This window comes from Leptosomus discolor, chromosome 2 (genome assembly GCF_034619465.1).
Source record: "Leptosomus discolor isolate bLepDis1 chromosome 2, bLepDis1.hap2, whole genome shotgun sequence".
Lineage (NCBI taxonomy): Eukaryota > Metazoa > Chordata > Aves > Leptosomiformes > Leptosomidae > Leptosomus > Leptosomus discolor.
In genome coordinates, this window is record NC_141392.1 from 102,435,598 (window position 1) to 102,460,463 (window position 24,866).

General features: G+C 39.9%; 1 protein-coding gene across 1 annotated transcript in view; it reads left to right on the forward strand.

The window, feature by feature from the left end:
• The window catches only part of CSMD1 (CUB and Sushi multiple domains 1), a 1,224,748-nt gene that overhangs the window by 209,735 nt on the left and 990,147 nt on the right, over positions 1–24,866 (forward strand). The window contains exon 2 of the mRNA XM_086461528.1: positions 17,224–17,440. Within this exon, the coding sequence (XP_086317654.1) occupies positions 17,224–17,440 (217 nt within the window). The remainder of the gene's footprint in view (positions 1–17,223; positions 17,441–24,866) is intronic.

Below are 24,866 nucleotides of genomic sequence, written 5' to 3' on the forward strand. Positions count from 1 at the left end.
GCCAAAGGCAAAGAAAGGTCTCACAAAGAAAGGGAGACCAATGTATGTTAGCTCTAAATATTTTCCATGAAGGCAATAATATCCAAAGGTTGAGAATGGTTGATACTCTCCTTAATAATGTACTTGTTAGTGTGAAGAAGAGAGCAAAAGTGTTAAAGCATAAAACTTATTCATTTGATGCTATTCAAAATCTGACATGCATAACCTTAGATGCTTTAACAGTGCTATGGGATATTCCCTCTTCAATGATATCTCCAGGAGAGTAACACGAAGAGTACAGTGGGTATGACTGAAGTCCGTCAAGTCTGGTATCTTGCCTACGTCACTGGCTAATAGCAGATGCCTAGAAAAACTGTAAGAAGAGTATAAGCACACTTTCCAAAATTCACCTTCTTTCTTCTAGATATGTGCGCCTGGGAGACTTTCTAAGCCAGAGGTTGTATCTTTCCTTTTAAAATGCTCTAATGGATTTTTAAATTTTTTTTAAAATAATTTTTCTTTTGCTACAGTCTAATGGCTTTCTTGTTCAAATGAGTTAATCATAGAATTATAGACTGGTTTGGGTTGGAAGGGACCTTAAATATCGTCTAGTTCCAAGCCCCCTGCCATGGGCAGGGTCACCTTCTACTAGACCAGGTTGCTCAAAGCCCCATCCAGCCTGGCCTTGAACACTGCCAGGGAAGGGGCAGCCACAGCTTCTCTGAGCAACCTGTGCCAGTGTCTCCACCTCCTGATCATCTTCATGGCCCTCCTCTGGACCCACTCAAAGAGGTCCATGTCTGTCTTGTGCTGGGGGCCCCAGAGCTGGACGCAGCACTGCAGGTGAGGTCTCACGATAGTGGAGTAGAGGGGGAGAATCACTTGCCTCGACCTGCTGGCCAGGCTGCTTTTGATGCAGCCCAGGATGCGATTGGATGTGATGGGCTGTGAGCACACATCACTGGCTCGTATTCAGTTTTTCATCCACCAGCCCCCCCAAGTCCTTCTCTGCAGGGCTGCTCTCAATCCACTCATTACCCAGCTGTTTTGAGTAATGAAAACAGAGGAAAGAAAAACAGAACAGAAGAACACTTTTTCTTACCCTTGTGATGCTGTGGACCTCTCCCACTTTCACCTTCAGCAGTCTCTTTTGCAGGCTAGAAAATCTGAGTTTATTTAGTCTCCCTATAAGGAGGTTATTTCATACCTTCAATCATCTTTATAGTTCTTATCTACACCTTTTCTGATAAATTGCGGGTTTGAACTTGCAGGCAGAATTCAGATTAGACAGTAAGCATATATAGGCCTTAATGACACTTCCTGTTTGTTTCCTTTAACTTCAATAGCTTTAAACATTCTGTTCACCTTTTCGACGCTTAGGGTTTTATGAACACATTACTTCAACACTCCGTCTACTGAGATAGTTCTCATGGGTCCTAATTGGTAGCTCAGAGCCCATTGCTATGTGTGCAAAATTGGGCTTTGCTTGGGCACAGCATTACTGTTCTTGTGTCAACATGGAATTTCTCAGTATCATGAAGTCTTTTTGCAGCTCTTCACATAGCCTTTCTATAAAGCAAAACAAGTGAAATGTCAGCTGAGATTCAGTATGTATTGCATGCAACTAAGCAGCCAAAGAATCTGGAAAAAGTTTTAATAAATACAGTAAACAATCAGACCTTTTCCTTGCACTTTCTTTGATTACTAATTACGTATACAGTGTTTTGCCTGGGAAGCATAGAAATATCAAAGTAATTAATAGAGTATCATTAAGAAGATCAGATTCAACAGTAAATAATAAAATGCCTTTACCAAATAAGTATTTGAAAACCGAAGAAAGGAAGGAAGGAGGGAAGAAGAGAAGGAAGAAAGGTGGATAGTAGAATCATCGTATGTGTTGGAAATTCAACTAGTATTATAGTTGATCTGATGTGACGTAGGTAGTAAAGACATGCCGGCTTATATCAACTGAAAATCCTCGAAGTATGACATAAAGACAGTTGGCTTGAAGAGGGCAATGCTGAGATAAATCAAAAATATTTAATAAAACACCTGTTTTGTGGATGACATTTTCTTTTAGAAATAGCACCAAGAGGAGATTTGGGAAGTGTGTGGGGGGGTGACTCGTGTTTTCCAAGTTCTGTGATTGTAACGTGGTTATACTTTTATACGTGACCTTTGATGTTCTCTTTCCTGGCTCTAGTTGTTTTAGCTTACAGAATCAACACTTTATAAGTGCAAACATGGAAAAACACCTGTTAGGTCAAATTGTAAGAATCACCAACAACATTTGCTTAAATTTTAAATCATTTTATTTATAATAAATTAGGTCATTCATCACCAGATTGTGATTATAAGATATACAATGCAGTGAACCTTACATTTATTTTCAAAGTGTGCTAATACTTCAGATTTTTCTGTGACATTGTAAGAACATTGTTTGTATGGACTGGATGACTCCAGCTGACAACCACACCATGAATTATACAGCTTCTTCAAGTACAGGTTATGATGACACAAGGAGGATATTGTAGTTACTATGTTATAGCTGAAGCATGAAACAACATTTGGCTGTCTGTCCAGCAACCACTGTGGAAAATTTAATTTTACAGTTTCTGCCACAAAAGCTAGTTCAGTGTTTTTCTTATACATATAGTCACGTTCCTTCCTGAGTAAAGAAGGTTGTAGATAGCAGAGTAAACGGGGAGTCAGGTGTGCTAAGGGCATGATAGAGGTGAGCTCCTTCAGAATTTCAAGACTAAATCGTGCAGCTGTAGTCTAATAACTAGTACAATGTGATTTGAATCAATAATTTATAGTTGGCTGTATAACAAATGTGGCATTGGCAAGGTTTTTTACTCTTAGGGACAAGAATAATTTTAAACCAGTTAAAGCTTGTTTTATAGTAACTGCTAATTGACTAGTCACCTCAACTAAAATAAACACATTGTTTTCAAATCATTGCAGTTTGTCTTTTTATATTTTGTAACAGAAATGTGCCTGTCAGATGAGATGTGAGACAGAATGACATAACGCAGTCTGATGTAACATGAGTGAAAGCTAGTGTTTTACAGTCTTTTCCTGCTCTTGTTGATGGCCATGCACAGTCTCCCAAAGGAATGTCCACTTCTGTTGAGCCATGCCAATCGTCTCTCTCTCATATTTTGTTGCCTTCTGGAAGCAAGCCAGATATGTAATGAATCTGAACTTGTACGTGCAAAGTTGATCCTTCTCTCACTGAAGCCTGTAGAATCCTTGTCATTGACTCCAACGGGAGTATGATCACACTCTTGGACACTTCAATAGTCAGATACATTGTATTACTGTTCAGAAAGGCTAGGATCTCAGGGTGAACCTCTTCCAGCACTCATTACCTCCATACATCAGCTATTTTAATTAAAGTTAGATCCCTTGATTATCACAAATATCAAAGCTTTTATTTTAGGCCTAGAGAAAGAACAGGCAATGTTCAATATTCTGATGCCCGGAAAATTATTGGCATTAGAATATTTATGGAGGAAGAGCCATAAGGATATCTCCCGTGAGTGGTAAATTAAAAATGACCTAGAGAAACCCGTCTCCATGTCATTTTGTGGAAGCAGTGACTATGAACACCAGAATAGCTCGCAGGTCTGAGGGCAATTCTGCACCACAGACCTTGCACTGACATGGCAGATCAGCCTACATTTCACCCACCCTGGCACAACCAGCTTTAGCAGTGCCAACATGAATAGCGTCTGCTTGCTGTGCTTCTTCTGGCTCTCCGTTCCCTGTCAGTCACATGGGCTCCTGAGGATGAGTCAGTGATGCAGATGGCTTTTTTCTTTTGTACAGTATTTCATGTAAAATGAACATAACAGGGTATTGCTTGTAATATTCCCACAAAAGGTAGGTCTTTTCTACCTAATTCAAATGTGCTTTAATCGAGGATTAAAAATCCCTTTGAGCAATCCAGTTCAGAACTAGTCCCTGAGATAGTGCTTGTGTGTTGTGATGTACAGGCAATATGTGAGGGCAGAGGCCAGATGAAAAGGCCTGAAGGAGCGTAAGTTCAGTTTCTGCAATTCCATGTGCTTCACCTTGCATAAACAGTTGAATATTTGGGCCATTTTTCAATTTGGTATTTCAAAACAGCTTCCACCAAAATTCTATAAGAAACAATTATGTAGTATAGGCAAACCAGCTCTCAGAAGAACAGTATCTCATGAAGAGTTGCGTTGTTGAAGAAATAATTTCTTTAAGTATGTAATACCATATCCTCTTGCATGTTTTACTGTTCCAAATTGTACTATCATCTAAGTTTCTTAATTTATTTGAATTCAATTGACTGTTTACATTTTTATTTCTGTAACCTATCTGAATCGTGTGCACAGGCTGAATGTGCTTAATTAGTAAACAGATATACTATATACACTTTCTAGAAAGTATTATTCTAATCAGCTGTACCTTAAAGCAAAAGTTAATTGCATTTTTGTCACAGTTCACGATGTTACTTGCCATTATTTACAAATCTAAATAATTGCTTGAGATATACACAATGGAAAACATACTGAAGCATTGTATATAGTATGGGAGAAATAAAACTTGATCTTATGTAGATAAAGAAAAGTATCTTATTATTTAATCATTTACTCCTGTATGAACTGGGGGCACCAAATCAGACGGGCAGCATTTTGACACTCATTTGAAGTGGTGTAGGTAAGGCCAAAGGATTCAGAACAATGCTGAGTCACACCTCTAGTTACTCACACAATTGTTTGTTATTGGTGCTGCAAGACGGTGGTTAGCTATTCCATTCTGGATATTGCTGTGCATAAATGTCAGCTACTGACATCATGACTCAGGCATGCGAGATGCATCACCCTCTATTCCATCCCATTGCCCCATTAAAATCAGTAATTACTGTAATACTATGCAAACATATCAGTAAGATACAAAACATAGGATGCTAAATTTCCTGCGGTTAAGATTATTAGAACACATCATTTCAGTTCCAGTCATAATGTCTCAGGCAGCTGTACTTTGAATTTATAATCGCCAGGGAATATGTGTCTGTTGTGTCATTCCCACCCTGGTAATGTTAATGAATGTCACAGATTGTGTATGTTCTGTGTGTATAAATTTATTAACTTCGGCAGTGCAATGAAATTCGTATTTTGCACATGCACGTGTTGTCGTGCCACCTATATTTTGATTATATTTAACTTTACTAATGCTGTAATACTCTTTGCTATGTTATATTGTTAATTTTTCATAGGAGAATTCTTCGTTCTGATATATGCATTGCATAGGATAGTAGTGCCCACATTCTGATTTATATAAAATACAAATCTAAATAAGAAGCACAATTATGTCTATGGAAATAATATACAGGTCAAGAGGAATGTTTAATGATCTCTTGCAGAAGATCCATAACATACCTTTTTTTATGTAAAAGCTAAAATTCATCCTGCAAAATGTATTTGTATTAACAAAGGTGATTGTTTTAGCACTAAAAACTAACATAATGCCATCTGATCTTTCTAAATTCAATTCTAAAAATAACTTCCATCTTTGAAAATGAAATTTCTCTAATGACTATTGAAGAATTTATTGCTGCTCATTTTCTTTCCTCAAGTTATCACCTAGCAATCTGATTTGGAAGATAGTATTTGTCTTTCTCAGTTGATGTCAGTTGACTCTGCACTGGCAATTAAAGCACACTGAACTAAAAGATTCTGTTTTAAATGCAAAGAAAGCATGAATTGAAGTACCAGAGATGAACAAATATGAAACCTTTTCTGAACTGATGCCGTGGTCGCACACAGACAAAAAATGCTGGAAAGCCTGCTGGATAACAGAAGTGATGCACCAAGTAATAACTGTGAGGGAAGAAAAGGCAGTTACCATAGACAATGCTCATGGAGCAGTTGCAATGAGACAAATGGATTTTTCCCAGTTTTCAGAACTGGGCTTTTTGACAATATGCTCTTTTAGTAATAGTATAAAACCAAACTGCTCAAACTGCGTTACACTTCTCAGCCTCATGATGAAGGCATCCAGTGACAAAGATGGTAATAAAAAAGCCTACTGTAAGATCTTGATATGTGAGCAAGTCTGTCAGTGAAGTGGTCTGGGAGAGTGGCAACAATAGAAAATGAAAAGTCAAGTGACAATACTGAAGTGATCAGATTTGGTACAGACAGTTATCCTGTAAGTTGCAGGAGTCTGGCAGAAGGGAAATAAAAAAGTCCTCAGAGTAGCTTGCAGTTGAGTTGTTCCTATTCCAGTGAAGCTCAAAAGAGAATTTGGATTATTGTCTCCGTATTTCACAAACAATGAAATCAGCACTTTCCTTTTATTTACCTGAGCTATACCATACTCTGTCATTCTACCAGCTGTTGCTAAGCAACTGTAACAGTAATAGTGCTGTTTACCTAAAGCCTCAATTTATTTTACTTTATTTTAGAAAAGTAAATGACTAAAATCCACCCTGTCCTCAGTGATCTCCATCTGCAGAGTGAGTTTGCATCTATGAAGAATAGCCTTGTTTTAAAGGGCATTAAATCGTCTTTAGCTTATCTTTTTACAATATAGGATCTTACCCTCTGTAAAAGAACTTTTTTCAGCACCACCTCCTACATATTTCAAATCTGGTATACAACTTGCATTGTTTTTCTCTCTTTTTAATGCATTTTCTTTCCTTCATTTTGATGAACCTTAAACAACAATTGGAGTAAATGCAAAGGAAGAGCAAAGAGAATGGGCTAAAATCATTATTTTTGAAGGAAAAGGAAGGAAACAACTCCATATAATCTAGTTGCTTTTAACTAAGAACTTATTGCTTTGTCAGAAGAATGGATTGTCAAGATGTAGCCTTGAAAGAGCGATTATGGTATTTTTATTTTTTTTGTCTCTACTAGCCAGTGGCACTGAATTGATGGTGTTGTAGACTGGATTTTTAAAAAAAGCATTAAAAGCTCTTTTTTAAAAAAAAAAAAAATTCTGCAGAGAAACATATTTTGCTGCATTTTATTTCCCCATTAGCTTGTGTGAATACTGATTTATTGGTCTTTTTGGACATCTGAGTATTGAAAAGGGAACATGAAATACCTTTTTCTCAATTTGTAATGGCAACATAATCCGGCTGATATATAATATGCATTTCAGCATTGAGAGCTGCATTAAAATAAAGGAAAAACTTCCACATACCAGCAATTAAGATGTTTTGCTCTGGTACCCAGCAAAGCTACCGTTGTGGCAGCATTTGTTTCAGAACTTCTTTCTGAACAGTAATATTAATCTTTAACCTTCAGGACAATTTAATTTCGGTTGGGTGCTGGATAAAGGCTTAAATATACATAGGAAATTGTGCACAATGCTATTGCCTGACTCTCAGAGTACTAATCTGAGACTTTAAAAACACTAGCTTTTCTGTTTCATCAACACAATCAATGAATATATATCCTGTAGCTAGAAGTAAGGTCTGAATTTAAAATATTTTATAGACTGTTGAAGTTGTAGTCACTTTGTGAATGTCTGCATCAGAATTTAAGGTTATTACATGCAGTCTAGCATTTACCAACTGTTATCTCATCAGAGATAGACCTAGTGAAGGTCCTAGACTGGTCACAGACAAAAATTGCAGGGTTTGAATGGATCTGTATTTGAAGGAAATCGATCTAAATTTTGCAATTTAGCTGCCGTTTTTTCTCTATTTTTAGCTTTAGCTGCCAAGCTACAGAATATTTAATGATTCAGAGGAAACTGATTGTGTTAGGAAGGGCTGACTCTGGCGGCTGACAGAGGTGAGGCTGCCCCATCTCCATGCCCTAGATACAGATAGTGTCAAGCCTGAGCAGCTTTTCCCAACAGGCACACACACACAGAGCACAACTATACACTGCATACATATGTATACATACAGCTGGCTATGCAGATAAACAGAGGCAGACACGGCATTCACAGGAACTCAGGCAGCACCAGCGGGCCTCATCCTGTTTCCCCTCTCTGGCTGAGCAGGTTGGAGGTCTACCCACGCACACACAGAGCTGATCACAACTCCCCTGGTCCCCAGTAGCGACGCCCGTCACGGTCTTGTCCTTGGAGAAACCTTCACCTGCTCGCCAGCTCAGCTGTACAGACCGCAGCCAGCACTCGCACACCCACTCGCACGCCTGTGCTGGCTCCCGGTGCTGCACTGCAGACACACGGGCTCTGGCCCTGGTCCCACCTGGGGCTGGCACTTGGTGTCACTCACTGGGGCCTCCCCAGTCACTGGCCCCAGGCACACATGCCCTCCAGCCCACGGTCCAGCCCAGCTAGTGGCACCCCAGCCCGCACTCGCCCAAGACTGGCGCCACTCACCCACGGGCCCCTACGATGCCTGTGGGGGCACGGCCAGACAGGCCACTACACATGACCAGCTCTGTTTGTCCCTTTTCTCCTCTTATCTTACCACAGTTCCTCCCTAAATCACCTAAATCCATCTCCTTCCCCACCTCTGGTTTCTTCCCTAAACATCCTATAATAAGGTTTGTGCAATCCCAAAACGCTCTTTCCTGGCATCCCCATAGCATGTCCCACACCCCAGGCAGCAACCCCGCCAGTCTGGAAGGGGATCTGGGGCTGCTTCTCTTGGCCTGTCATGGTCAGCATCATACCTAGACACTGGGGCTTGAGGCTGTCCTGGGACAGCCTTGGGAGGCCCTGGACCAGGGTGTCCCTTCCTCTAAGTCCTCACTTTGGGTTCCCACCTGCCCTGGGGCCCCCTGTGCTCCTCCTGCCATATGGAGATGGACCTGCAATGGGCTGATGACTCCTGGGATGGACCTGGGAGGAGCTGGGGCAGGGTGGCGCTTGGTCTTCACCATCTGCCATTGTCTCTCTGTGCTCCTTTGTGGGAGCACAGATGAGCTTTTTGTCATATAACCTAACAGATCATTATTAATAATTTCAGATCAAATAAGTTTTAAACAATTTCTCACTAATTCTCTTGAACTACTTTTGCCCAGGTCTTGCAAAAATGTAACATCGTGAGTAAATTTACACTCTTCTCATTTCACGTTGGCTGGGACTATCTGGAATATGTTTAAATATCTGTAGTGTTGCGGCTTTGTGGCACCAGTCCTCCCTGACGCTGAAAGGTGATGGCGGACACAGCAAGCAGATGCTGGTGTGCCCGCTTTGTGAGATCTTCATGCTGTCACTGGCAGCTGGGGGTGCTTCAGTTTTGCCAGTAAAGATGGTGACTTTACAGTTGTGAATAAGTCTTCAGTGACACATAAGTTAAAAGGAACTTGGTATTTTCTGATTTGATTAATTCCTTGGAAAGTGCCTTTTAATGGTGATGTGAGCTTTACTTAATAATTGATTTTTAAAGGACACTTGAAGTAGCCATATGCTGTTTAAAATAGTCATCAGAAAATAGTGCCTTTGCCTCTCTGGCCATTTGATATTTCTGTTCTTGATTGAAGTCAATTTAGGAAATAACGATTTTATTGGGTAATAAAAGTTTTGTCAGAAGATGGCTTCGGGATATACTAATGAGGAAGAAGCGATAAAGGCCCGGTGCAGAGCACAGCCGGTCAGTGGCAGGGGCAGGCGGGGGCCTGCAGGCCTCAGCCGTGGCAGGAAGTGCTGGGAGCTTACAGCAGACATCAGCGAAGGAGAAAATACGAACGTAGCATATGAAAACAGAAAAAAGCGGGTGGTTGCAACAAGGTGTGCAACCACTTGTTTATGTCTTACAACTGTCTACTGGTCCACCATCTCAATTGATAGCAGCGACAATTTAAAGCTGTAGTTACCTGTTGTAGTTCAAGAGGAAATCTTTTTTGTTCTGCACATGTATAACACTTGCACCATCCATCAGGAACATTTATTTTTTACCTTTCTTGTTAAAAGTCATATTGGCAAAACTGTTGCTGTCGTGAGCTTTGCTGGTCAAAGTCATTGAAGTTGTGGCTAATACTGCAGTACCGAAGTCCCTGCAAGTGTGCATGTACATAAGTTACAGGAGTCCTAATTGCAAACGTGAGGTGCTCCAGGGACATGAGAGATATGTGTTTGAATTTCTGTACAGGAGAGAGAATTTAAAATCTGTGAGGGCTCTAACCATTGACTCTTATAATTAAGGCCTCAGAAATAAGGATAAAAAAGAGATGATGGAGGCAGGATTCATCCTGCTATATATGCAAAGAAAGGGATTAATGCTGTTTTGTGCAGACTGCCAGAGGGAGCTAATCCCAAGGCAAGTTAGGCGAAGGCACGTGTATCAGTGAGATCCCAGTAAGATTTAGGGACTGCTGGGCCCTCTGTGAAGGCTTTCCTGGAAATAAAACATTTAGTGTCTGAGAGCATTGTGGGCAAACATTGTAAAACTAAAAATTATTCCTCTTTTGAACACAGCTGGAGCAAGTAGTCTGCAAGAGAGCCTTGTTGGGCCAACAGATATTCGGTATATAAAGGGAAGATTAATGAAGACAGCAAAAAATATATATATTTTGTCATTCCCATGGCTGAACTGTTCTCTGTGGAACATGCCTCAGTGCATCTGTTTAAAGTTGAAAAATTGGTAGAACAGGTTATGGAACAAACAGACAAAATAAACAGTAATGTCAAAAGCACCATGTGTTATCCAGAGTTTAAATGAAAAAATTGCTGCACTGCTAATGTAATCTCTGGCTTCAGTTCACCTGAGATACCCATATTTTAGAGGGACTGAGGGCAGTTAAGGAACCAAAAGCTGGAACACCTGAAACTTGTGTTAGAAAACGTTAAAGAAAGTAATTGATTGACGCATGGTTGAATACGCTATATTGAAGAAGAACAGGCTTTATTTTAAAATTATATTCTTTTCAAACCTATTGGAGTTCCCTGAACAAGTCAGCCTGAATGTGGATAAAGGTGATCAGAATTCCAAAAGACATTGGAAATGCTTCCTAGTAAACACTGTAAAGGAAACAAATCAGGTAAGGTGTAAGAAAGTCTGTACATTGATAAAAGGTGGGCTAAAAGTTGTGCCTCAGGGATAGGAGAAAATGGCGTTTTTACAATGGAGGAAGTCACTGTGGCATCCCAGAGAGCTTTGTGCTAGCATCTGTGTTATTCAGCACACTCATAAATGACCTCCAAAAGGGGGTAAGCAGTGAAGTGACCATCATGATAAGAAGTTATGAGTTAATGAAGATGTGCTGGTTTTGGTGTCTGGCGGGGTTTTGGCGTGGTTTTGGTAGCGGGGCAGGGGGCTATGCAGGTGGCTCCTGTAAGAGGCTTCGAGAAGGTCCCCTGGCTCCAATTTCGGACCCGCCTGTGGCCAAGGCCAGACCAATAACTAGGAGTGAAAAAAGCGGCTGATTGCTCTGTTTGTTTTGTGTGGTTGTGTTGGTGAGCGGAGGAGAGAAGGGGGATGGGAGAGAGCCCTGCGGACACCCGGGTCAGTGAGGCAGGAGAGGGGGAGCTGTGCCGGAGCAGAGGTTCCCCTGCGGCCCGCGGTGGGGTGGCGGCTGAGCCCCTGCAGCCCCTGGAGCCCAGCGGCGGCCCAGAGGTCGCCCTGCAGCCCGCGGAGGGCCCCGGGCCGGAGGAGCAGGGACCGGGCCCGGAGCAGCCGCGACTGCGGCCGCGCTGGAGCCGCCCGTCGGTGGGAGGGCGGCAGCCCCGGGAGGGACCCGCGCTGGGGGGTTCTGGGGAGCTGCGGCCCCGCGGGAAGGGCTCGCGTTGGGGCGGTTGGAGGAGGAATGTCTGCCGGGAGAGGGACCCCGCGGTGGGGCAGGGGAGGGCTGCGAGGGCCCCTCTGCCTGAGGGGGAAGGAGCAGCGGAGACACCTTGTGCCGGACGGACTGTGACCCCCATTCCCTGCCCCTGCGCTGCTGGGGGAGAAGAGGGAGCAGAGCTGAGCCCGGGAAGACCGGAGGAGTGGCGAGGGGGAGGTGTGTTGTGTTTAAGACCTGGTTGTATCTCTCATTCTCCTTGATGGTGGTGGTTGTTTTGTATTGAATGTGTGTTGTTATCCCCAAGTGGAGTCTGTCCCTTTTGCCCATGACCATAACTGCTGAGTGAGCCCTCCCTGGCCTTTGTCTCAACCCTCCAGCCTTTTTGGTTGCGTTTTCTCCTCCCCATCCTTCAGGGGACGGGGTAGGGGTGAGTGAGCAGCTGCGTGGGGGTTTTGGAGCCAGCTGGGTAGGCTCAGACCAACACAGATGAGGACCAGTTGTGAAGAATTACAAAAAAGGCCTTATGTGACCAAGTAGGGGGATGTTGACTAGTTGAAACTCAGAGTGGATGAATGTGATGTGATGCACAGTTAGAGACTGTAGGAAACCTATGGGGAAAAAAAACCCCATTACAATAAATCCTAATTTTCTGTGTGAAATGACAGGCTCTAGCCTCACTGTAATTCTGGAGGAAAGGAATCTTGGTTACAACACATAGTCTTATAAAAATGTCAAGCTAATGCTTACCTTAGCAAAGTAACAGATCAAGTTAGTAGCAGAACAGAAAAGGGATTAAAAATACCACTGTGCAAATGATGTGTATACATTTTCAATATTACAAGAATTTCTGGTATTCCTGTCTCATGAAGGGTATAACAAAGCTGCAAAAGGTTTAGAGAAAGGTGATAAAATGGCTTAAGTACAAAGAACAGCTATATAAAGTAGAACTTTTGAACTTCGGGGGAAAAAAAAAGCAGCTAGGACATAATAAAGGTCAATAAGAGGGCAGGTGGCATAGAAAGCATCAATAAGAATCATTTGTATGTTTGCTTTTCATAGAAAGATTTAGTGGAGTATCAAATGAACCTCACAGATGGTACCTGCTGAACAAGCACAAAGGGTTTTTCATATTTTAGGATTCCCTCTACAACACATTAAAGATCCTAGAAGTTAGTATAGACTCAGAGGATGACTGGACAAGTTAATGGAAAAGAAATCTACCAAGGACTGTGAAACAGAAAGACAAGGCTACTGCAATGTGTTCCTCTTAAGAAATCCCTGAGATGCAGATGTTGAAGGGGAGGGGAGTTTTCTGGTGAACTCCTTCCTAGGTACGTTCTTTAACTTGCTGTTGGAGAAAAGATGCAGAGCTGAACAAGGCTTTGACCTGGCTGAGCTTTTTTTTGTTTTTACTTGCTAAACTTACTAATAAAACTGTAACTCATTTAGAATCTACTTTAAAGAATGAGCGAGATAGGATCTTGCTATACATCTCTTCTCAGCCTCACTACTAGTTCCTGCTTTCCTTTAGCTGCGTAATGGAAGGTGCTATTGATAGTCACAACAAGAATAAATGTGACTTTATTTTCCTTATCGTGATTGTTCAGAATAACTTTACTATAGTTAGTTTTGGTGCATTTTATAGTTCGCTTGTTCAAAAGATATGTATCTTGCAAAAATTGCTTTCTATGTATATATATATATGTATGCGTATACATAATGATATGCATATGCATCTGTATCTATGTATAAATACATCAGTCTTCCACAGAATACCTTGCGAATTACAAGTGGTTGTCTTTTTCCTTTTTTCTTGTAGAAGCATTTGAGACTTGGGAAAAAAAAATGAATCTGTACTTTACTAGTTCCAGTCATTACCCATTGGTAAATAGGGAGGGTAGGGTGGGGTTAGTGATAAACATAGTTGTGATAAATATAAAGGCCCAGGAAAATAAAAGTCCAATTTTTAGAAAATATTTTGTAAGTTTGTATTTTGTGAGGTTTATTCAAAATGTTATGGCAAAGCAGTACTTAAATTCTACTGATTCTTAGTGATTGTACCACCCATTTGACCTCAGCATTTAAGGCAGAATTGCAGAGGTTTTTTTTTTTCTTGGTGAGCTCTCACTTCCGCATCACAACTGAGAAATGTTGAGCCTGAGCAAGTGCAAATAGGGCTGGTACGGGATATGCAATGGACCTTTCTAAGATAAAATAAGGCTGAAATCAGTGTAAATAATTTTCAACTACAAGCTAAAAGCATCTGTTTTCTTAAATTGCACTTTTTATATCATAAAGTCAAAATAGCTGTCCTGAAATATCTTCTTACAGGCCACATATGACAGAAAATTAATACTAACAGCATAGTTTTTATTCATATAAACAACTATGTGGTGTTATACTAATAAAATTTTGGCAGTCTAACACTCCTTTAATATTAAAATAATTCAGTGTACTGATACTGTACTCAATCAATGACTTCATGTCTTGTGAAAAATGGCAAGATTTATTTTATTATTTGACACAAGGGAAAGTGAATTGTATGGGTAGTTCTTTTTAGGGTATATTCAGCCTACGTTCTCCTCTGTGCTTACATTAAGCCCAGCAGAACTACTTAAACTTTGCTCATGTTAATATTCTTTTAGTATTTTCTTGTTGGTATGTTCAGTTTTGTTACTTTTTTGACTCTTTCAGCTATTAAGGCACCCATAAGAAACAAAGAATTCTTAATTGATCTCATCAGTGTCCTTTTACTGGTCTGTGGTGTCTTTGCAGTCAGAAACTGCATTTTTTTATGGGATATTGCATTGTCAAGTCCTATCTAATTTGCTGCCTTCTGTCACCCGTAAGTCTCTTCAGTCCTTCTCTCAAAGTATATCCTCCTTCTGAATCTCTCTTAAGTGATTTGATGCTGAGTTTACTCCTTGGCAGAGGTGTAACGGTTGACAGTTCTGACTGTTTTAGACTTACCTATATTGACAAAATAGATATTATATAGATAGCAGCTGATCCTTTTTTCCAAATACTGCTCTGTTATCATGCTTCATGTCGTAACTGGGCAGGGACAGACCTAGGAGGATGTCAGTTTTCTGGGCCTGCACAGCTTTTAAAGTCTCTTTGAGTATTGCTTAGTTCAGAAGCGAGATCATAGAATCCTAGAAAGATCCTCTTTGCAGTTGTCAGTGGGCAGCAATGCTGGGAGTTAACTAGGTATTAAATTTCTTGTAGGGTTTTTATTGGGTTTTTTACTGAACACTAAGTAAATAAGTATGTATTTATATATATGCATATAAAATTAAGAGCAAACCTAAAAGCATTTCACAGTGATCGTTTTCCTTTGTAGTTCTCCATTGCCTTGTGTTTCTTGTGTACAATGTGACTAGGCAGCATGTTTATGAATAGTTTTCGAACTGGAGGGATATATATATATAGGAGAGCAAAAGCAAACTGGAGAAAGAAAGGGCTGTGGGTGGTAAGAAACGCTTACGTTAAACAGGGTAAAGTGTTGGCTGCCTTGATTATCGTTAGAGTTGTTTCATTTTCCAAGAGGATAATGCACAATAACTTGAATCCTCAGGAAGGAGCACAAAACACCTTTTGGAATAAAACTGAGAGCAATCACTGGTAGTTGCAAAAACTTCTGCAGGCGGGTAGTAAGCACCTCTGTAAGGGGGCTGCTGGACTTATAGCCATTTTGTGGATGGGAGGGCTCGCTTACTACCCCAGCAATACTCGATTTTACCTTAAGCCAGCTCTAGGGCTTCCTCAGATTGGGGAGGTAATTTGTCTCCCTGCAAGTCAGAAATGCAGTTAACATAGTGTATTTACATACACAATTACATATGATATGTTACATGCTTGGTACAGTAGAATTACAGATTTCTGCTCCTGAAAGGTTGTTCTGTCTTTGGCAGATTTTAGATGAATTGCTAACTTGCACTTCATAGCTCTCCTCTTTCAAGCAGCCCTTTCCCACTGAGTGGTAGGAAAGCTGCTGTGCAGCATGGCTTGCGGGGGGCACTTGGTTTACACAAACCAATTTCTGATGTTGGTGATGTGAAGTAGCTCTTTAGAGTATTAGGGTGGTGGGCTGTAACTATAATTTTCCTTTCCTGTTTTCAGAACACTATTTCAGTAGTAATTAAATTATTTTAAATTGCTTCTGACGCTTCCATGACATTTCCCCTGTGCTTGTAGGAAGAGGAATACAATGCAAAGCATCTGCAAGAATGCTGACAAGTTACAGTGAACAGTACATATCTGAAACTTCAGTGCTAAGCTCATAGCATAATAGATTTCTTCTTCAGGAATGTTTAATAATACCAATGTTTTATTACAGTAATGTGAATCAATTGGTAGATATACTAGAGAAGATTTTTATTTTAAAGGCGTCCTGAATCCCCATAGCCTTTTTATCTTTTCATTAGAGTTTTTGTTATATTTGAAATTTAGTAGAAAATGATTACTTATCAGTTCTTTAGTTTTAGCAGCAAATCCCTTTTATTAAATCCATTTTATTAAGTTTTAGAAACCTCCCACAAGCATTTGACAGCACTGCTCTGAAAGATTCAGTCTCAGAGACCTACTGCTGGGAAGTTAAAAATAAAATTGCAGCCTGAAATACTTTTCTGGTTTAGATATAACAATAAAATGCTGGGATTATGCTTGTTCTGAAGTGCTTAAAATGCATGTAATAATCCAAGCATTACACTGCACAGAATGTCCTTAAACTTTTCTCAGTTCAAATATTTCATTAATGCTTCTCTCCAGCTCTGAGCCAGTGCCACTATTGTGTGAGGGATTAACAAAATCAAGTAGGAAATTAGCGAGAGTGTGCACCATAAGTCAAGTTTTCTTGCTGAGGACTTCCCGTTAATGAGCTACTATACCCTTACAAGGTCTGTAGGATGTACAAACCAGACATAAATGCCTGCTGAGTAAAACCTTAGTGGTTTTTTTTTTGAGAATCCTAAAAATACCCCAGACAAACACTTTCCTGACCACCATGCACATGGCAGTAAAAATGTTATACCACATAAATTTCACTGTGGATTTTAAGTATAAAAATCTTAATGCTGGTTGCAACAGAATGTGTAATAAATGTGTGTCTAATTTTTTCTCTCCGTGTTGAAAGTATGTTTCAGAAGAGCAGAAGCTCTAATACTTTAGGTTTTATATAAAAACTTTATTAATGTTATTCACCAAAAAGCTCTGAACATTCTCTGGCATTGTAACTGTCAGTCTGTTGAATTTATGGCATCAAGGCTAATGCTTAAATTTCACATTTGGATGAATAAGTCATACTTTGTTAATACTACATAACCTAAAATAATGATGCATTGCATAAAAAGATGGTAGATGTATCAGAAAATCCAGTGAGGGGGAGGTTTGAATCCTGAGGGGAGAATGGTATAAATGCAATTTTATGTGGTATCTGTAATCTAGGGAAAAAAAAAAAAAAAAAGTTTACATATAGTTAGTCCTGTAATGATATATATACTGGGGGAGGGGAAAACCACCAAAATACCTTATTTCCTTTCTTCTTTTTCAGGTCAGAACTGTGGAGGCTTAGTACAGGGACCAAATGGTACTATAGAAAGCCCTGGATTTCCTCATGGTTATCCAAATTATGCCAACTGCACGTGGATCATTATTACAGGAGAACGTAACAGGATACAATTGTCGTTTCATACATTTGCCCTTGAGGAAGATTTTGATATTTTGTCAATCTATGATGGACAGCCACAGCAAGGCAATTTAAAAGTGAGGTAAGGTACCTTTTTTTCCTTTCTTCATTTCTTTCTGTCTCTCTCTCTTTACCTCTCTCTCTCCTGAATATGTTCTGATGATATGTTACAACTACATTGTGTTTCCTTACTTCTTCCCCAGCCAAGGGGATACCAGTGCCCCAAGATCTCACAGCAAAAGACATTAATCCAAGTTTCAGGTCTTTATGGCCCTAGCTTGTGTATTAGTATTATCAGGTGTACTTAAAATTTGCAGTTCAAGGTCAGTTTTGGTAAAGAAACCCTGAGCACAGGATTATCCCACATTGCAGCAGCTTATTTTTATTTATCTGACCCCCGATGGAATCCAGCTTTGGTCCAGGGACCCTTTCCTGAAGGCACCTGTCACCGTTTCTTGAAAGAACTGTTACTAAGATGGAGCAGATCATCCTGAGTTCCATTACGCAGCATATACTGGACAACCAGGTGATCAGGCCCAGTCAGCCTGGGTTTATGAAGGGCAAGTCCTGTTTAACAAACCTGATCTCCTTCTGTGACAAGGTGACGTGCTTGTTGGATGAGGGAGAGGCTGTGGATGTCATCTACCTCGACTTTAGTAAGGCATTTGACACTGTTTCCCACAGCATTCTCCTAGAGAAATTGACTGCTCTTGGCGTGGATGGACATAAGCTTTGCTGGGTGAAAAACTGGTTGGATGGCCGAGTCCAGAGAGTTGTGGTCAATGGAGATAAATCCAGTTGGTGGGCAGTCATGAGTGGTGTCCCCCAGGCCTCAGTACTGGGGCCAGTTCTGTTTAAGATCTTTATCAATGGTTTGGACAAGGGGATGGAGGGCACTGTTAGTAAGTTTGCAGATGACACCAAGCTGGATGGAAGTGTCGATCTGCTTGAGGGTAGGGAGGCACTACAGAGGGATCTGGATAGGCTGGATTGCTGGGCCAAGGCCAATTCCATGAGTTTCAAAAAGGCCAAGTGCCGGGTCCTGCAGCCAACAGTGTGCCCAGGTGGCCAAGAAGGCCAATGGCATCCTGGCCTGTATCAGGAACAGTGTTGTCAGCAGGAGCAGGGAAGTGATTGTGCCCCTGTACTGAGCTTTGGTGAGGCTGCACCTCAAGTACTGTGTCCAGTTTTGGGCTCCTCTCTGCAAGAAGGACATTGAGGTGCTGGAGAGGGTACAGAGGCGGGCTACCAAGCTAGTAAAGGATTTGGAGCATGTCTTATATGAGGAACGGCTGAGGGATCTGGGGCTGTTTAGTCTGGAGAAGAGAAGGCTGAGGGGAGACCTTATGGCTCTCTACAACTACCTGAAAGGAGGTTGTAGCGAGGCAGGGGTCGGTCTGTTCTCCCTAGTAACAAGGGATAGAAGAAGGGGAAATGGCCTTAAGCTGCCCCAGGGGAGGTTCAGGCTGGATATTAGGAAGAATTTCTTTACTGAAAGGGTTGTCAGGCATTGGAACAGCCTGCCCAGGGAGGTGGTGGAGTCACCATCCCTGGAGGTGTTTAAGAGACGGGGTAGTTGTTGTACTTAGGGACATGGTTTAGTGGTGTTGGTAGAGCTAGGACAAAGGTTGGACTCTATGATCTTGAAGGTCTCTTCCAACCAGAACTGTTCTATGTTTCTATGAGATCCCCCTTTCCTTTTCTACTGTGCCGACAGTATTTGAATCAGAGGATAGGTATGCTGCTAGTGCTAACACTGTCCCAGGATCTCTCACTGAATGTGGCAAAGAAAAACATGGGCAATACAGTAGTTTGTGAGAGGCACAGTCCCCTTAGGGAGCGTTAGGCAACCTCTGGAAATGCTTGCCAGATTAAAGCCTTCCTGCCTTGCAGATGGGTTGAGTAGTAAATTGTTTTGACTTTGCCAAAATTGAACAACTTCTCCATCTCTAAGTAAATACAATTATTAAGCAATTAGGGACCTCTAAAGGTGAGAAACTGGAGTGTCTTATATGTCCAAATGCCACTGAGGTTGTGAAGAGGCTTTATGGAAGCTTTTTGATCTTAAAGCTTTTCACAGCTTCAGATTTTATGTATTAATTTCATTGGTGTCTTGTTTTTTGGTTCCTTGGTCATTTGTTGGATCTGGACTGCAGAGCTGGAAAGCAAACATTGCTATTGGTGCAGCTCTGTCATTCTCTGTTCAGGCATGAGATTTATGGAACACTATAAAACACTGCTGTCAGGTCTGTTGTCTGATTACTCTTTTACATGCTGCTGATTTATATTATACTGCTAAAACAAATGTGGGAACATCACCAATTTGTTCCACACTTTAGCGGGTATCATCATGTATTTTTGACAAGAACAATGTTCTGATTGATGGTTGACTCAGTTCAAAAAGTTTTGAAAACTGTGAAAGCTAGTACACAGCTACCGATGCTTGAGTTGCCCAGTGTATGTGCTTCATTTACTGTACTTAATTGACCTTTAGTATTTGTAGCACCTTTATAAAAGGATTAATATTTCTTTTTCAGCCAAATGCTTTTATTATCAACAGCTAACATACCTGCTTGTTTTGCAGTAATCTGTTAGTAGAAAATTGTTTCAAGGAAGAGCACCAACTGATATTCCGTGGGTGTGAGCATAGAAGATAAAAATTCCTAAATATGATGTCGATCCCACTGAAGTCATTGTAATTGTTACTGATTTCAGTAAAACGAGGATTTCAGTTCCAGCGGTGAAGCAGATATTTTATTTATCCTCACTTCTATTTGCCAGTTAGTTACCTTCGTAAATGGTATTATAAGGAAAAAAGCAGTTGTTGGCTTTGCAGCATGCAGCGGTTAAAAAAGCAGAATTTGAATGACTGTTTTCTATTGACATGTCTCATACTCAGTAACGTACCCGTTGTTGCACAAAGCACATTCACAGGTGTACCCCTCTGCAATTGCAAATTTCAAGACAATTCACTCAGCAGATATTGGAAAATCATAGTCTTGTTTTTTTAGCTGACAGCATGCAAATGCAAGAGAGCATCTTGGAACTTCTGCTTCAGGGTATGCTCTTTTTTTTTTTTTTATAAATAGAATTACTCTACTAGATTTTGGGTAATTCATTTTTTTAGCCGTCATGCAAAATCTGAAGGTTTTCCGTAAAAATAGCTGTGTAACTATATAGCTCTCACAAACCATAATAATTAATTAATATTCATCCCATGTATTGTACACTATTTTTCAGCTGCTAAAGCAAAATTAGATGAAAATGAATAGTACGTTCGACTGCTTTACTGTACTGTCTGAAGGACCTTTTTCTATGCTAAATATGCACCAGGGTACTTTTACTACATATTGATTGTAAACCCCAAGAAAATAGGAACATATATAAAATATATTGAAATGATAAGGGAAAGGAATAAATAGTTTTAAGCTGTTTGTGGAGGAAGAAAAGAGAAAGAGGGAGTTGTAAGATGTATATCAACTTCTTCATTTAGTGCATTATTAAAGCATATACTGATTTAAGGGATAAATTACACATGGTAGTGATCAGAGGTTGTTGTAAGCTATGTTATGAGGAGGTTGAGAAGTAAGCGTAGCAGGAGAACAATGTAAGCAAAAAATAAGGCACTAAAAAGTACTATTTTACATCTTCCTGTTTTTCTAGATAAAACCCAACTAGCATTTTGTCATTCTGTATAATTAGTGAGATCTGCGGTCCAAAATTGTCCTTAAAAATACTGCTACAGCTGCTTTATTTTTATCGCTGTAAAGTTCATAGAACATAAACCAGGATTTTATATATTATAGATAATATATTTATATGTGTGTGTGCATGTGTGTACATATATTACATCTGGGAAAGCCTAATCCAGGAGTGCAGCACAGGCTGGGATCTGCCTGGCTGGAGCAGCTCTGTGGAAAGGGGCCTGAGGGTCCTGGTGAAGAACAAGCTCAACATGAGTGAACAGTGTGCCACTGCAGCTGCAAAGAAGTCCAACAGGATGCTGAGTTGCATCAACAAGGGCATCACCAGCAGAGATAAAGAAGTCATTACCCCACTCTACTCAGCACTGGTCAGGCCACACCTGGAATACTGTGTTCAGTTTTGGTCCCCACTATACAAAAAAGCTGTGGACAGACTGGAGAGGGTCTGGAGAAGGGCCACAAAGATGATCAAAGGACTGGGAAGCTGGCCATATGAGGAAAGGCTGAGAGACCTGGGTTTGTTCAGCCCTGAGAAAAGAAGGCTTAAGGGAGACCTTGTCACCATATTCCAGTATTTAAAGGGTGGCTACAAAGAAGATGGAGATTCCCTTTTTACAAGGAGTCACATGGAAATGATGAGGGGTACCACGTACAAGTTACTCCTGGGGAGATTCTGATTGGACACAAGAGGAAAATTTTTCACAGTGAGAGCAATCAGCCACTGGAATTACCTCCCCAGGGAAGTGGTGGATTCCCCAACAGGGCCATCTTGTCTAGACTGTGCTTTTGCCAAGAAAGGTTGGACCAAATGATCCTTGAGGTTCCTTCCAACCTGGTATTCTATGATTCTATGATATAGATTGAAGAGGAAAACTAAAATTTTAAGTCTAACGCCACCTATTATGATAATGCTTTGTAGGGTATTGTAGTCTTAATTGTATAAACAAACATAAAGATAGATAATTAATTTCATCATATACTATGACCAGAACAGATGTCTCAGTTCTACATTATTGAAAAAAACTTATTGTGTTGCATTATCAGTTCATGGGGAAAGATTTCAAAATACAACCAAATTCTAATTAAGCTGGCAAAAGATATGAAATCTATTTTTTGTTTGCATTTGAAATTGTAAAGGAGTTGTCATGTGCTATGCGCAGTTAACCATCAACATGCAGAATTCATATGGATGAAACTCTTGTGGAGAAGAGATACAAGTGTGGTGCAGTGAGACATCAAAGTTATTACTCAGTTGTATTCCTTGTGGATTGTTTCCCTAGGTAAGAGTTGTATTCAGTAGTTCAGTGTAGTTCAGGTGCTAGCAAATATTTGTTTTGACTTTTTTCTTTGTTGTCTCTATCAGATATAATAGTAAATGGTAATATTTTTAAATAGAAATAAGAAATGTGCCAACAGGACCTAGGGAGTAGGGACACAGGCCAGCTCTGAAGAAGCTCAGTGTATAGGCAGATGTAAACTGACAATATTCACCTATTGACTTGTGTACTGCTGATAGATTCATTACCTGCCACGAGCAAATGAATTCAAAACAGACATTTCCGGACTTTATTGATTTCAAAAGTCATTTCAGGGCTGGTTGTACCATCTTCCACAGCTGAAAAGAGAAGGAATGCTGATTAATCTTAGCATAAGTGTAGTTTCAGTATACTTTTCCTATATGCAGAATAGCTGAATAGGGGTTTTGTAGAGAGGTATAAGAAAACTATAACAGGACTGGGTAAATAGAAGTGCCTGTGTCAAAACCTCTGTTGCTGGAGGAGTGTAAGTGGCATGTTAAGACCTTGAACTGTGAATATTACAGACATGGTCAGCTGAGACTTTGTATGTGTTATTGGCTTCATCTCAGTTTATGGCCTGAGATTCCACATTTTTTTATGTGTCAAATACAGCTAAATGCTGTAATCTCTGTGTTACAGTGTCTGTCGGTAAAAGTTACTTTTTCAGTGTCACACACTCGGTTTTCTTAAGAGTTAGTTATGGAAGGTATCTGCAATATACTCTGGAACAATTTTTTTCAAATAATCAATTCAATCTCTTAGCCTGTCCTGAAAACCTCTTAAAAATGGATTCCAAGCAATTTTGTTTTTTCTTACACAGACAAGCTGCTAATTAAATTATATACACTGATGGGAAGACACAAAGGTACAGACATGAAATTTTTTGGTGTGTGTATACGTAGCTGTCAGTAATAGTTATTTTGGACATACATATTATTTGGAAAGTGATTTTAAAATGTCTGCTTGCCTTTGTGGTTTCTCAGGCCTTCTGAGCATCATTTAATTTACTGCAGCCTAGGTATTAATAGAATAGATGCTGCTTGTTATTGCTCACTAGTTGAAATAAACATTTTTGTTTTAATGCATCAGTAATGCAAGTGATGGAAGCTGCAAACGGAGCACGTAATAAAATAAACTTACCAAAAGTTTTTCTGACAAGCATATATACAACGTATGTTAAAACGCAACATGTTCCCTCTACTTTCTTGAATCATGTAGAAATAATAGGAATTAAATATTAATTCTTCACGGTATTAACTTTTTCCTGTCTCCAGCAAGCAATAAACTTACCTATATTCTGCACTTCATAATCCAAGCATGGAGCTAAAAAATGTTAACACTTAAGTGAAAGTTTAGGCTCCTGTTTACTATTAAATCTTATAACTTAACAAACCAAGATTTATTACGTATTCCACACAGTTTAAAATTTTATTTTTGTTCATTTCTGCGCAAGGTGATTTCTATCATCCTTCTCTCCAAGATCAAGAGAATAGTGAAGCAATGAGGAGGTGACTGACTTTTCTACAGAACTGCTGACGCAGCAGCAACAAGAGCTTTGTGCGGTTTACAGTTCTTTATTTCATTTTTAGTCCTTCCCCATGAAAATGTCATATGTCTTTTTTTTTTTTACGTTTTTATTGCATATCATTTTCTACAAGTTTATTTCAACCTGTAGGGTTTTTGTGTGTGTGAGCTCGTGATTTTGTGAAGAAACCAGTATGGGAATGAGTATAGTAGCCATCTTCTTTCCAGTTGAAGCTTAGCTAGAACACAGCACAAAGTAAGAGAAACTGAGCTAATGTTCAGATTTGTAAAACAAGGTTATTGAAGAATTTCAGCAGGATATTCTGGTACTTTGTACATCTCTAAGAAAAGGAAAATATTATTTTATGATTATGCAAACTGATTACTGAGTCGCTGCCAGTAGAGATGCCTGTCAATGACTGTCATTCCCATTTTTGTGTTTAATTAGATTTTTCTTGTCTTTTTCACCTGTTAGGAAGGAGGACTCATCTTTAGTACAGCGCTAAAATGGGGTTCATTATACGTCACATAGCTGTTTTAGGAAAGAAAGGAAACTATGACCTGATCAGCTAAATACTGACAGATAGTTTCTGCCAACAGCAAAAAAGAGTGTGCAATGGAAGGAAAGATAATTTACGTGTGCAGTACCAGCAGGTTCAAGCCCATATGTGGCAATTTTTTTTTTCGCAGGATAAAAGGCAAAAATCCTATTCCCAAAATTTTTAGCTTCTCAAATCAAAGACTTAAGCTTGCTAATTTTGTTGGTAAGCCTGCATATTAAAAAGTTTTAATAAAAAAATTATTAAATATGAAGTCAAATAAGGAGTCTGCTTACTAACAACAAGCTACTTTAGCAAGAATTATAGGCCATATTAATTACACGTTTTAGGCTGATACTAAATGATGGTCAACTATAAAAGAATATAATACTTCTTTTCTCCAAAAGCCATATTGTTTGAACTCCCACCTAAGAAAATCCATT